Source organism: Naumovozyma dairenensis, chromosome 6 (assembly GCF_000227115.2).
Source record: "Naumovozyma dairenensis CBS 421 chromosome 6, complete genome".
Classification (NCBI taxonomy): domain Eukaryota; kingdom Fungi; phylum Ascomycota; class Saccharomycetes; order Saccharomycetales; family Saccharomycetaceae; genus Naumovozyma; species Naumovozyma dairenensis.
The window spans coordinates 931,907-946,330 of NC_016484.1; the positions used below are offsets into that span (position 1 = coordinate 931,907).

A 14,424-nucleotide genomic window follows, 5' to 3' on the forward strand; every position below is an offset into this window, starting at 1 on the left:
TGAAAGCCTTTTCTCCATCACTTTTTCCTTGATTTGTATTTATCTTCTAAATCTTGTATTGTATCCTTATCTAATTGGTTAGCTATTCCCTGTAACGTCTTTGAAATTGCTTCAGATAAACCAATCAATGGTCGAATAATGGCAACTGGAGCTGCTTTGGCAACATATACAGCAGCAGCTGTAGCTCCACTTTCATTCTTTCTAAGTTCACCCTTGGCTTTCCAAACTGCATCGTAAGCTATATGCATATGTTTTTCCAAGGAATTGTATGCCTCTTCTAACCCTCTATGAATATCTAGCGGTTGATCTGCATATAGACTAACAATTTTAGGTTCTCCTTCCTGAAGTGTAGATGCATCAATTACTACGGCTGATGGCCCATGCCCTCTAACTTTAGGGTTACTACCGCCAACTAGCTGATCTTCATCTAAGAATGTGTCAATATTAAATAGAGCTTCAGAATTTGATTCCTGGATTCTACCGCTTGTGCCCCTACCACCAAATAATTCGTCGACATTTTCCAAAATGGATTGCGTACCTGATGCTAATTTAGCGCTTAATTTGATAAAATCACCTGATGTTGTCTTTAAAAAAATTTCTCCACCTTTTTGTAAGGTTCTTCCGACATGTCCATCATTTCTATATTCAGATTTCAAAACTGTCACTAAAGTCTTCACTCCAGAGCCGAACCGTATAAACGACTTGATCGGTGAAATACCTTCTAAGACACCACCGAGTTGTTTTGAAGTTATATCAAATGTCCAAACTTCCTTTATATGATCAGATATTTCATCAAATCCATTCAGACCGTATAAGATAAGACCCTTTAATACGATATTAGATCCATCTAATACAAAAAAATTCATTAATTCCGTGGTGTGGCCCGACCTCAATCCTGAATAATCAATTTTTTTCGGTTTATAATCAACTCTAACCTTGATTGAATTGGTAGTCAATTTTTGTATAAACACTTCTGTAGGGTACTCATCAATTAATTCGAACCTATTATCTTTAAACTCACCAAATCTTATTAGAAAATCCAACATGTCTTGATCTATGTGCAAACGTAATGGACAGACATTCATGTTGACGATTAATTCTGTAGCTGCTAAATAATCAATAGGTCGAACCATTTGGATATCTAAAGAGATCATTGGTAACCCACTGGGCCAATGTTCATGACGAAGTTGGGTCACAAACTTATTCCACGTTGAAGTTGGAACATTATCAATTATGTCAATAGTTCCGATGGAAAGTTCACATCTATTCAACAGATCAGCAGAATTATGTGATTCCATTTCGGTCGGCAGGTCAAACTTGAAGAGTGTGAAAATAACCTTTAAATCATGTATCTCAACTAACGCTTTATAATGTTTAGAGGGACGAAGATTGACTTTACTGATGGTTTTGAAAGTATCATTTCCACCTTGTAAATCTTTGGTAACTTTATTTTTAAGGTTGTTCACAGTTGATGTATTATTTGATATATAAATTGAATCAAAAACAGTGGCATTCAAAATAGTACTGGAGTTGTCCTCTTCTTCTTTTGAAATGGACGCATCTTTGTCTAACCGGTCAATGGCTTCAGAAACATTTTTACGTGTATACTTCCAGTCATAGCCGTCAAACAATTTTAGTATTATTTTGGAAAGCTCTAAATCTAGCTTCACATCAATATTTTCTTCCTCCCCATTAAGTATTGGATCCTCGTTTTCTATAGGACTTGTGTCAATATAGCGTTCTTTGAACTCGATCAAACTCGAATTTGATGGTGCGGAACTACTCACGTAGTGATCCGAACTTTCTAATAAGGACAGTTCATCTGATCCAGTAGTGATTTCACTTTGAACTTGATCGATGAAACTTTCCATTATTTCCATATATTCAGCAGTTTCTTTATTAAAATTTGTACCTCTAAAATTTTTAACTGGTGACGTTTTCGGTTTATTATAGTGCGATTTGTCAAAGAAAGTACAATCTACATCATTGAAAGTGTTTATCTTTGACTGCAACTTCACTTTAAATTTCTGATCATCTGGGAATGTTTCTGGATATTTCAAATCAATACATGTTTGTACCAATGTATGAAATGAGTCAGCACACAAAGAAAGGTTAAGATGGTCTAGTTTAGCATCGATTGTAACTGAGTTTTTGACTCTCTGAGTAGTTAATAGTAATGAATCCAATCTTCCTAACGTAACGAAGCCCTGTCGTGTATAAAAGTCGATTAAAGTAGAAGGAATCTGCTTGTCTAAAGTTTTGATGTTCGAAACGTCATCGATTAAGAGTAATGTTCCTCTTTTCAACATACTCCTGACATGTAATGTAGGTGACCTCCCATTATGAGTAAAACGATCTAAAACAATAATCAATGCTGAACTTAAACGGTAAGGGTGTAAATTTAAAGACGAATTCAGAAATTTTATTTCCCAAAAAATTCTGTTGGGAGCTTCATTGGTTTCAAATAGAGTGGATGCATTGATCAAATTTTCAACCTCTATTACAGTAGATTTCAACGTTCTGAAGAGCCCAAGCCATTTCGCATAATAATGTATAGCAACATCTCTTAATGTTAATTTCAATTTTCCATCATGTTTCTTCTGTGCAAAAAGTGTTGGCTTTTGTTGGTTGCTCGGTATTATGACAGATAAGACTTTCTGTTTGGTATTGGAATCATCAAAGATTCTTCCTATATTTATATGTTTAGTATAAAATAATAGTGTATTTGATTCAGTAAGTGCAAATAAACTGTCTTTCAAATTGACCTCTAAGGAACCAAATTTTTGATTATTAAGAAAATTGTTAATCACAAAATTCATGGTGTCCAGTTGTAGAATGAAAAGTACACATGAAGATTGTTGATGTGTTACAGCTGAAGCATTTGAAAATTTAATACTTCTCGTTAACAGCGCATTCGATTTTTCCCTCGTATCTGGCACTTGAAGATTATCGAACATAGGGAGAAGGTACAATTTTATAGAACTAACGATATCCTCTAGTGATTTGTAAGAGTGTTTAAGAGTTATGGATTGGATGTTTAAGAGGACATTAGTAAATAAAATTGATGAGTTAAAGTTTTCATCATATGAGGTAGCATGGATCTTCGTGTTTGATCGATGAAAGGATATTTTTGAAATGGTTAGGAGTTCGTGGCATTTCCCTTCGATTACATTTAGCAGTTCAATTTCTCCAGTTTGCAAAGAATTTTTGTCCGTATCGAACTCTGTGGAATATATAGTCATCTTTAAAGTCTGTTGTGGATTCTTTAAAAATATTACTAGTTTCTCTATATTAATGTTTACTGCCGCAGTTGAATGCGTGTCAATTGGCTTCCGAATCCTTTCAGGATTTCTATTAATTAATTCCAAAAAGACATTAAATGCTTTATAGAATTCAACTAGTTGATTCAAGGAAGTATAATTGAGTGACACCTCTAGCGAATCATCCAGTGTGAATTTATTTCTCCCATTAACTAAAAGACCTTCCAGTGCCGGATGATGTTGGTGAGAGATACCTATATCTTCGGCGTTACAACCAATGGAAAATATGGAAAGAGTATATTCTTCATTTTCTTGTTTATTGACGACTAGCTGTCTAAGATATAATTCGAAGCTATCGTTAATGCCAAGCAGTAATTCCTTCATACAAAAAAAGGAGAAGCTGGAATTTTCAGATAAATGCTGTTCTTTTTGAAATCTTTTGTATGGTTCTGTGTTTGTTGTCTTTTCGCTACCAGTTTTTGGACAGTTAAGGAAGAACTTGAATATTTCGACTAAAACTGATTTCTTCAATTGGATGCATTTTTGGAGAGAAAGATATATTTTCTCAATATCAATTGATAAATCAGTTATAGTGATATCTTCCAGAGACGAGATACCCTCGAATTTAACCTCACCTCTATCAAGGGAAAACAGTAAGTCCAGGTTTTCCTCCTGTCGTTCAATTGCTTCACCCCTTTCTTTGTTTTCTAATTGATTCTGTTCGATTTGCTTGGATTCCATCAATGTATCCATGGCACTCATGTACATGGATGTGCCTTCCATTCGAGAATAATACATACTTTGCATCATTCGATCAGATCCAGATTCAGAAGATGCCCCAGACGAGGAAACTTTTGCAGAGTCATCTGTCTTTTTCTTATGTAATATTTTGATATCCTTCATGGATATATGCCGTATATTTTTATCTCTTGTAGTTAGTGAGACTTCTTCCAATTTAATGACCAGGTCACTTTCTTCCCCAATTTCAGGTAAAACGTTTATTACTATTCTTCGTATAATGATCGATATTTTTGAGAGAACCATATTTACAGCTTTATTTCTCATATTTTTCATAGTCCCACCTTGTTTCTTCGTTTCTTCGTCGGTCTTATTTTTTGTTGATGGATCAGCTTCTTCATTATCGTAGTCGGGACCGTCTGATGATTCAGAACCAGCTGAATCAGTGAATTGTACTACAGATTTCGTCAAATCATGTATACTTTTCAATAAAGAGAAACCAAATTGATCGAAGTTATTTTGTTCAGGGAATCTAGGCCGTATAGTGAAAGTCAAGTCACTTCCTTCTATTGTAACTCCGCCGGATACATTTAGTTGTATATCTAAATTTTTGATGAACCCTCTATTGATTTCAACGTTCGGTATATCTATATCATTTAGATCTAATTCTAATTCATAAAAATTGAATTTTGATTTGGAACCAATGGAAACATCTATATTTGATGTATCGATGTTAGAAAAAAGGGAAATCTGTTGGAGAACATAAAGTAGGAGTCGTCTTTGAAGATTTTGTGGAAGCCAAAACCCCATTAGCAACTTATTTGTTTTATTAAATGATATAGTATTGGGAACCTCCCTAGTATCTATACTTATTGAGTATTATAAATTTGGTTGATTTTGTTTGACTTGTTCTCTCGTTTTCTGGTATCTTTTCTTGTAATTCTTATTCCTTTAATTTTTGATTTGATGTTAAGCTTTCAGCAAGATCGGGCCATTGGATTGAATTGCATAGATGGGTAAGTAACATAAGTAAGTAACATAACGATGGATAAAGCATAAATAACAAAAGGAGATTATAGAGGGCTCAGAAACGAAGAAAGGGGTTGACAGCTTGGCAAATTTGAATAATGTTAATTTTCTATAGACGTTTTATCCCTCCACAAAGAGATAGTATATATATATATATATATATTCATTTCTTCTGTTTATAACGTTCCTATTATTATGTTACATAAAAATTGTTCATTGGAAATCGTCTGAATTATAATAGGCATGCTTTCTAATTTCACCCAACCTTTTCCTAGCAGCAGAAAGAGATTGCTCTAATCTCAATATGTCGACTTGTTGCTCCATTTCTGCTGTCTTCACCGTATGTTCAGATGTGAAATCGATTGGTTTCATTTCCTTACTAAAGGTATCATCTACTCCCTTCATAACGTGACTTACTAATGACTTACATGCATTACCGACGTCCTTCGAACAATCTTCTAATTTGACTTGTGCCTTGGAATGAGCGTGTGTCTTAACCCTCGATGCAGCTACTAATTGTACTGTTGATGCAGCTACTTCTTTAGATGCGACTATAAATTCTTCAGGAGATGCTTCACCACCTTCACCGCTAGTGAGTTTCCCTGCTGTTGTAATCAGCATATTTGTAGTGGCTCCAACAGCCTTTGCTGCTGAGATTAAACCTTCTGTCCATCTACTATTCTTCTTATAAAATTGGTTTAATTGCGTGGTGGAATTAGAACCGATTTCATTTTGGCAAGCTATGGCAGCTTGAATTAATCCAAGGACGGAATCAATGATGGCTAAAGCTAATGAAAGTAATGGTTTAGGAACATTGACGTCGATATCAGCACGTAATTGTTGCGATGATTTTGTGATTGTTTCAGCAGTGGAGATTAATTCATGATGTGCATTATTTGATGTATTCATCGATGGGGCGTTCAAATATGGTTCCATGATCACTGTTAATTCTTGTAATTTTTCCTGTACATCCACGTTTGCATTGATTACCGTGTCAGTTTTCGTTTCGTCATCTTGTGGTCCTAAATTTTCTGAAGTTAAATCTTCAAAGAAATATTGAGCTTCACGAGCGCATCTCTTGACTGCATTAATCATTTCTTCACTTTTCTCTAAAGTTAATGAATTTTCTGAGAATGCCTTACAATTTGTCACAAGATTTGCCATTGCCGTACTGAAATCATTTACACCAAGAATGACAGATATTTGATCACCTTCCACAACACCATCTACGATTAGATCATTAAAACTTGTTGCGAATGATGTAGCCTTTTCTGAAGTATCTTCAACATATGATAATAATATGTTTGGAGCAGTTAATGGACCTAACCAACTAACTTGTGAATCCAAACTATAAATTGCCTCTTGAATTGTATTAATTCCAGTTTCCAATACCGCATCTAAGATTGGAATCAATCTATCTTCATTAACTTTATTAACGATAGATGGATCCATTGTTGATTTTTCATTTTTGGTTCTTTCAAGTTCTAATCTTGCTCTGTCACGTTCCTTTGTAAGATCTATCAGTTGTAAATCCTTTTTTTTCAATTTTTGTTCCAATTGTTCCTTTTGAGCAATAGATTCTTGAGCACTGTTTACTTTCACTTGTAATTTTTTAAATTTGGGTAATAATTGTAAATGTTCTTGACGTAATTGAGAATATAATTTTGCCAATGAATCATATTTTTTCTCCCAAACGGTCAATTGATCTTGCAATGATATTAATTGATCATCCTTGTTGGCAATTTGTTTGGAAACGTTTTGATCCATTGTTCTAATTTCATTTTCTAATTGTTGAACTCTTTGATCATATTGTTCTAACAGTGTTTGATCCTTTTCATACTGGGTAGTCAATGCCATTAAATCATTTTGATGTTTAGATTCTTGTTGTAATTGTAATTGCATCATTTCATTTTGAGATTGTTGTAATTGTTGTTGAAATTGTTGTTGTTGAGCTTGTTGTTGTTGTAATTGTAATTGACGTTCTTGTTCCAATCTAGCTTGTTCGTTAGCGTATTGAGCTTGTTGTGTAGCCCAAAAATCCGGTTGAATTTGAGCCCCCGTTGGTGTAGCGAACAGTGCTGCAGCAGTCGCTGTAGGGATCATTGCAGCTGCAGTGGTAGCAGTTGCCATAGGAGTCATGAATGCACTACTTGCATTTCTTGATAACATTGGATTTGTATTTGTATTTGTATTTGTAGTAGTTGATGATGATAATGGCGCCTGTGGGGCAAATGAACTACTACGTGATCTAGATGGTTCCATTGATGTTGTTTTCTTTACTGGAGATGGTGATTTTTGTATTCTTTGAAATTTGATTTCTTTCCCATTTCCATTTTCATCATCATTAGATGCAGCTAAATTTGGTGGATTAGTTGGTAATTTAGGTATAGTGACAAGTGTAGTCAAATATTTGATAGATGAACAATCTGCATAAAACTCAAACATTCTTGCATGTTGCAATGCATAACGTTCCTCCAGTGGTTTCAATGCTTCATCACCTTCTTGATCGTTTAATTGTCTATGCATGGCTCTCAACATGGAGGTAATAAATTTATAAATCCCATAAGATTCCGCGATCAATGGTAACAAAGAGGAAATCTTACATTCTGCGTTTCTTCTATCAGATTGGATGGACGCGAACACAATCTGTGAGAAATCATCTAATGAATCTTGTAAAGCCATTAAATCCAAGATAGTTTCATACCCTTCATCAGGATCAGCAACAGAGATTAAAGAGACATACTCTTCGTATTCGAATACCCCATTATTGAAACCCTTATGATGAGCATGGAAATCCAATTTCAATACCAAATAATTGACGTATTCTCTAATCAATCTTCCATAAGAGGCACCTCCAGGGTGGACTCTTCCTAGGGATCTAATCCATTCCCTTTCTTTAATGGCTTGTTTCAAGGCGGATGGATGACCCTCTTGAATGATCTTATGTAGAACAATCAATGCTTTGAATAATTGTACTTCATCATTCATGAAGGGCATATTTTTCAAGGTTTGAAACAAGGGGCCTGCCGTTTGGTTTTCCCAAGTGTATACGATACATGCTCTCACGTGCTTTCTCTTGGGTGCTGTTTCTTCAATGGAGCATGCTTTCTTCAAAGCTTTTTGTAAATCTGCATCTGCTCTTGGTGCCATGGTAATGTATGTGCGTGCAGTGCAGTACTAGAGTAGATGTTTGTGTTTTGAATGTACTATATTGTCCTCTTGTCTCCTTGCCTGTCTGTCTGTCTGTCTGCGTCCTTGCCTGTCTACCTTATAGATCTCTCTCGTTGCAATATCCACCTGACAACTATACGCAAGCTGTATTTATTTATCTTAACCTCCTCCTATTATCTAAGTTACGTACAAACATACAATTGAAACCTTTATTTACGTAGAAATTTGTTTTTCCAATGATTTGGCGGCGAAGAAGTAGTGGGGCTGTTACCCGGCCACAGCAAGGGTTACCATATTGGTTAGCTGAGGGCTGAGGTTTTAGGGCATACGGACGTCACGTTACCCTAGGTTTGACAATATGCACCCTTAGAGGGTTATTACGTAATACCCTAAGTCAACCATCCCCTCTAAGCCCCCGTCACTTCCCACGGAAAAAGAAAACTTTTTCCTCTTTCAAAATTTGACAATTCTCTTCCTCTGTGAAACTAACTAATTCTATTATTGTATTATTGTATTATTGTATGCATGAGTGTATGATTGTATGATTGTATCTATGTAACAGGTTCTATCTTTGAGGTATATCCTGATTTCTTGGTTGATTTAGTAGTTGTACAATACTATAGTATATTACACTTCCCTCCCTCCTCAGATCAACAAAGAAAAAGGATAAAGAACCCATCATCTTCTGTATATGTCTATCGAGAATTTAAAATCATTTGATCCATTTGCTGACACTGGTGACGACGAAACAGCTGCTTCTAACTATATCCATATTCGTATCCAACAAAGAAATGGTAGAAAGACTTTAACCACAGTCCAAGGGGTCCCAGCTGAATATGATTTGAAAAGAATCTTGAAAGTTTTAAAGAAGGATTTCGCTTGTAATGGGAATATTGTTAAAGACGCTGAAATGGGGGAGATTATTCAATTACAAGGAGATCAAAGAGCTAAAGTTTGTGAATTTATGATCTCACAATTAGGTATGCAAAAGAAAAATATCAAGATTCATGGTTTCTGAGAGTGTGTATCCTTTCACCATTTATACAATTTTTCTCTATGCGTTTTTGCTGAAGCTCAAGTCCTTCTTTTTTTTTTTAGCGTTGCTATCCACTTCGAATATCATTAAGGATATATGAACCATTTAGATAATGATTTCGCAAGAAGAAAAAAAAAAAGATAGATTTTTTCATATTGTTGACTTGCTTACCTAGGGAAAGTCAACTATAGGTATATATATATATATATATATATATATACATATGTATAACAAATAAATTTCTTCTAAATAAGTTGCAACCTTAAAAATAAAGAATAACAAAAACAATACAACTATTACCTTACCTAGTATGATTTTATTATCCCTTTTCTTCTCATGCTAACGACTATTAAATACTTTTTAACTTTACATAGATTACGTACTGTTATTATATTCTTCGCCGTGCTATTTTTTTCAATATCCATCGTAATCTGATCTATAAAGAAATAACATCTCACTATAGAACAAGAAAGATACTAACTCATCGATAGCCTACTACAACTACCCACAACTGAATAGAAACTATACACAAAATTACTACACAAAAAAGATGGGGTCTGGTGATTTAAATCTTTTAAAATCATGGAACCCAAAATTAATGAAAAATAGGAAAAAAGTATGGGAAACTGAACAAGAAATATTAAAAGAAGAACAAAAATTATTAGAAAGGAAAAAGGAAATTGAAAAAGAACGTCAATTTAATGAATTACTAAATGCTGAAAGAGATATTGACGGAGTAGATTCTTCTTCTTCTTCCTCAACGATAAAGAACAAGGCCTCCACTGGGTTGGAATGGATGTACGAGAATAATGTCCCTGATGAGAAGGAAGATTACCTTCTAGGTAAGAAGAAATTAGACACCTCAGTTATCAAGAGACAAGAATCAAATACTGAAGAGAATAAAATGCTTAAAAAAACGGGAGAACGAACCTCAACAAAGAAAAAATTCGATCTCTCTAGTGAAGATCCTATGGCAAAAATGAAACAAGCATATTTACTCAAAAAGAAATCTACTCTCAAGAGGGGATCAACGACTACTAATACGAGACCAAGTGGTGGGATTACCAAGCCTGGTCGTAATATGGTTCAATCTAGAAGCAAACCAAACGTAAATGCTTCAAAAAAAAAATTAATAAGGATGACGGTTTAGATTATTGATCTAGTTGACATGAAGAAACAACCTATATATCTATGCAAAATGCATTACATTTTAGCTTCTAGCTTCTAAGCCCTACGCAGCTTCTTTCTGGCAGGATCGTTTTCTTCTTCCTCCACCTGCTCTGCGTCATCATCATCTTCTTCATTCCCAGGCAAATCTAATGGTTCTTCAGAACTATCTTCATCAGAATCATTATTCTCATCTTCGAGGTCTCTTTGAGCTTCAGTATAATACTTGACACAATATGGATAAAGATCTTCACTTATTAACACAGCTAAATCATCACCATGTGGGAATTCTTTACCAGGTTTCTTACCTGTCCATTTGAACCAACCAAAGAAGGATTTCATTCCTTGACGATATTTCTTTTTTCCTTCAGGACTACGTTTATCTACAATCACTGATGGATTTATAGAATCATAACTTGCGGGCCATTTGATATCTACTGGTTCACTTGTGAGTATATCTTCAATTTCTTCTTCATTTTCGTCTTCAGAAATGTCCTCATTTACATTCGATTTTTTTGTAGATTTATTATCGTTAATAGTGTCCGATTTCACAATTTTGAAAGTCTTGGTAACGATTTGCTCTTCAAAATCATCTTCAATGCCATTAAAATAAAAAGTGACTGAAAAATCTCTCACATTACTCTCATTTTCATCTTTCAAAATCAACCATTCAAGTTGAATTTTTTCAATTTGATCAATATATTTGAAATCTGAAGCCCTAATATAATTAGCAAAATCACTATGTTGTGATAGTACCACTCTCCAGAATCCAGGAATATCATTAATATATGAATCACGTTGCTTATAAAATGGTACCATTTTCTTTAATCTATATAATTCAACGTCTTTTTCTAACTCTTCAATTTCAACTTCACATTCTGCTAATCCTAAAAATGCATCTCTGTTTTCGTATTTAATGTTTAATACCATATAAAATAAAAAAAAATCTCACATGATATAGGTATTTAGGTATGTTAGTATATTTTAACTTCATCTTTTTATATTTATATCCATCATAAAATGATTTGACATACCTTTTCTTGACATCTTCATTATTATTATCGCTGCTCATATCGTCGTTATCCTCTCTGTAACCTTAAGCTGGTAAATCTGTTTGCAAAATTATAGTGAATTGAAGAAACAAAGACAATTCAATTCTTAGTAGATGTTTGAATGCACATCCATTGATCTGTTCTTGTTTTGTATTTCCATTTTAACTTGAAATTGTACATACGTAGTTCAAGTTTCTCTCTTTCTCGAACTTGGCAAAAAAAATTCCATCCGAAATATATTATCATCGTAAGATAGAGAGAAATGACTAAAAAAAATTAGAACTATATAGAAAACTAACAAATGCAAGAAATGATTGAAGTCAGATTGACCCATGGTACAATTGCATCGCTCTTAAGATTACATTTCTATTATTATTTTATTTTTCAATTCTATTTATACATCTAGATACACATATATTATATTAACGTGTTAATTAACATCTTTGTTTTTTGCTGGCAAATGTTTATCCAAAATATTCTTGATGCAATTTATTTTGTTGGTCCCATTGTTTCTTTAATTTCTTAGTCATACTCTTAGTCACATCATTACCATCTTTATCCTTTGTTGGTAAACCTTGTTCATCCCAAGCAGAATAAGCATCAGTTTTAAACATTTCCAATGGAGAAACTCTAGCTTTTTCTCTTCTTTCCTCTTCCTTTTGTTTCTTTAATCTTTCTTGTTCTAATTTCCTTTGAGCCTTTGCTTGTTCTTTGACTAATTTCTCCTCGTTAAGTTTCAACATCTCATTCTTCTCATCAGTGGTTAGGAATTTAATTAATGCAGATTGACCATTTCTATCATCTAGTGCAACATTCAAATTTAGTAAATCTTGATCTCTAACATTATCAGTCAATTTCAAAAATTCTTTAACATCCGCACCGGAAATGGCTAAGGAACGAATTTGGTCTCTAAATGTCGATAAGCATTTCACATATGGCATGGCAACGTCTTCAATAGATCCACTTTCTTGTGTTTCAACAGATGAGACGTTAACCCAACCTAATTGATCAGAACGAGCTGGGAACCCAAGTATATCTAAAATTTTGGTAACATATTTACAAATACCTAATAATGGTTCAATTTTCAAATTTGTCCCCACATTAGAAATGTATGTATTTGATAAAGTGATCAAATCACTCAAAGTCTTTAAAACTTGTGGAGTGGATAAATTATCACAAAATGAAACATGAACCTTATCTTGAGCTTCGTGGAAGTTCTTTAACAAATCTCTTTCCAAATTAGTCAATTTCTTAGAAATTGGAGCATTATTATCATGGCTTAATTGAGAAATATAATCATGATTTAAAGCTCTAATGTTCTTAAAAAAATTATTAAAAGTTGTCTCCAAAGATTTCACTTCATTAATCAAACTTTCTTTGAAATCCAATTGGTTATTCCATTGCACAGACGCGAAAGCCAATCTCAATTGACGAGTAGAATACTTCTGCAAAGCTTCCTCAATAGTAATAAAATTTTTCAAAGATTTGGACATTTTTTGTCCCTCGATATGTAAATGACCAGTATGCAAGAAATAATTGACCCATTGACAATTATCAAACTTTGCTTCAGATTGAGCCAATTCATTATCATGATGAGGGAACGCTAAATCAATCCCACCAGAATGAATATCCATGGATTGGCCATGCACGTCACTTGCCATAACGGAACATTCAATATGCCAACCTGGTCTACCTGTCCCCCAGGGAGATTCCCACTGTGGTTCACCAGGTTTGGAAGCCTTCCATAGGGCAAAATCGTTTTTAGATTTCTTATTTGAGTTGGTAAAGTTACTTAAGGATCCTTCAGCGTCTTCAATTAGATCCAATTGTCCCTTGTTCCATGGTTGACATTTGGCATAATCATGGTTTGATGCGGAGTCAAATTTTATAGTGTCGAAATATACTGAACCATCTGATGTAGCGTATGCATAACCGTTTGCGATAATTTTTTCCACGAAAACGATGATTTCTGGGATATATTCACTGACTCTTGTGGTGATTGATGGGGGCATGACGTTCAACTTAGCCATGTCCTTGTCGTATTGTCTCTCCCAAAAAGCAGGCAATTTACGGAAGAGCTCAGGATCGTTTAAAGTGCTGCCTAATTGTTCATCTAATAATGGGACCAAGACGTCTTTAACGTTATTATAAAAATTGTTGATTTCCTCTGGGTTCTTTGGGATGGAGGTCAATGCGAGGAGAGCTGTCTCAATTGCCTTGATGTGCATTGGCAACTTCGGATTCAATTCCTTTTCCTTTTCTAAGTCGATGGAAGATAACCATGATTGGAATTCATCTCCGCCTTCAAGTTTCAGATTCTTGGTGATATATTCAGACAATGCAGTCTTGATGTATGATATGTCGATAGCAGTAGAGTTTTCCTTCACGTATTGTTCGAATAGATAATTTTGTCTTGCTCTAATTATAATTTTGTCATCGATATCTGTGACATTTTGTACGAAATTAATATCATAACCAAAATAATTTTCCATTATTCTTCTGTTAATATCGATAGATACGTAATTTCTAGCATGTCCCATGTGAGACGCATCATATACGGTAGGACCACACGAATACCATGAGACTTGTTTAGTACCAGATTGTGGGATGAATGGTTCTTTAGTTCTTGTCAAAGTGTTGTATAATTTCAAGACGTGACTATTTGTAGCAGCATCGTTTTTAGGAGATGGCTTGTACCATTTCGGCTGGGCCACTTTAGGTTGAGACGCTGTAGGAGTGGACATCTTGGGGATTGGTATTATATTAGTAGTAGCGATAGTAGAAGTCGTTGGTTTCACAATAATTGTAGGCAGTCTTCGTAGAAGTTTCCAAAGGTGCATACAAAACAGGAAATGCAAATGCAAATGCAAAATGCGAAGAGAACTGGAAAAATGCGGATAGGGATGCTTGAAGAATCAAGTGTTCTACGTCTGAAGTAAGTGGTACGTACACAGAGAGCTCAAGTATCTAA

At 34.4% G+C, this 14,424-nt stretch overlaps 6 protein-coding genes across 6 annotated transcripts; 2 read left to right on the top strand and 4 right to left on the bottom strand.

Annotated features, from left to right (window-relative positions):
* Positions 1-17: 17 nt before the first annotated feature.
* Positions 18-4,808, bottom strand: ATG2 (Atg2p; the record flags this gene model as incomplete). Its single annotated transcript, XM_003670906.1, has 1 exon — positions 18-4,808. One exon carries the CDS (start codon positions 4,806-4,808, stop codon positions 18-20), a length of 4,791 nt encoding a protein of 1,596 aa, XP_003670954.1.
* Positions 4,809-5,240: 432 nt separating this feature from the next.
* SLA2 (Sla2p) lies at positions 5,241-8,177 on the bottom strand (the record flags this gene model as incomplete). The annotated part of the gene is made up of 1 exon (XM_003670907.1): positions 5,241-8,177. One exon carries the CDS (start codon positions 8,175-8,177, stop codon positions 5,241-5,243), a length of 2,937 nt encoding a protein of 978 aa, XP_003670955.1.
* A 712-nt stretch (positions 8,178-8,889) lies between these two features.
* On the top strand, positions 8,890-9,216 carry SUI1 (translation initiation factor eIF1; the record flags this gene model as incomplete). Its single annotated transcript, XM_003670908.1, has 1 exon — positions 8,890-9,216. One exon carries the CDS (start codon positions 8,890-8,892, stop codon positions 9,214-9,216), a length of 327 nt encoding a protein of 108 aa, XP_003670956.1.
* Positions 9,217-9,784: 568 nt separating this feature from the next.
* On the top strand, positions 9,785-10,384 carry CWC25 (U2-type spliceosomal complex subunit CWC25; the record flags this gene model as incomplete). The annotated part of the gene is made up of 1 exon (XM_003670909.1): positions 9,785-10,384. One exon carries the CDS (start codon positions 9,785-9,787, stop codon positions 10,382-10,384), a length of 600 nt encoding a protein of 199 aa, XP_003670957.1.
* Positions 10,385-10,458: 74 nt separating this feature from the next.
* On the bottom strand, positions 10,459-11,473 carry VPS75 (Vps75p; the record flags this gene model as incomplete). The annotated part of the gene is made up of 2 exons (XM_003670910.1): positions 10,459-11,302; positions 11,436-11,473. 2 exons carry the CDS (start codon positions 11,471-11,473, stop codon positions 10,459-10,461), a joined length of 882 nt encoding a protein of 293 aa, XP_003670958.1.
* A 444-nt stretch (positions 11,474-11,917) lies between these two features.
* CRS1 (cysteine--tRNA ligase) lies at positions 11,918-14,293 on the bottom strand (the record flags this gene model as incomplete). The annotated part of the gene is made up of 1 exon (XM_003670911.1): positions 11,918-14,293. One exon carries the CDS (start codon positions 14,291-14,293, stop codon positions 11,918-11,920), a length of 2,376 nt encoding a protein of 791 aa, XP_003670959.1.
* Positions 14,294-14,424: the final 131 nt, after the last annotated feature.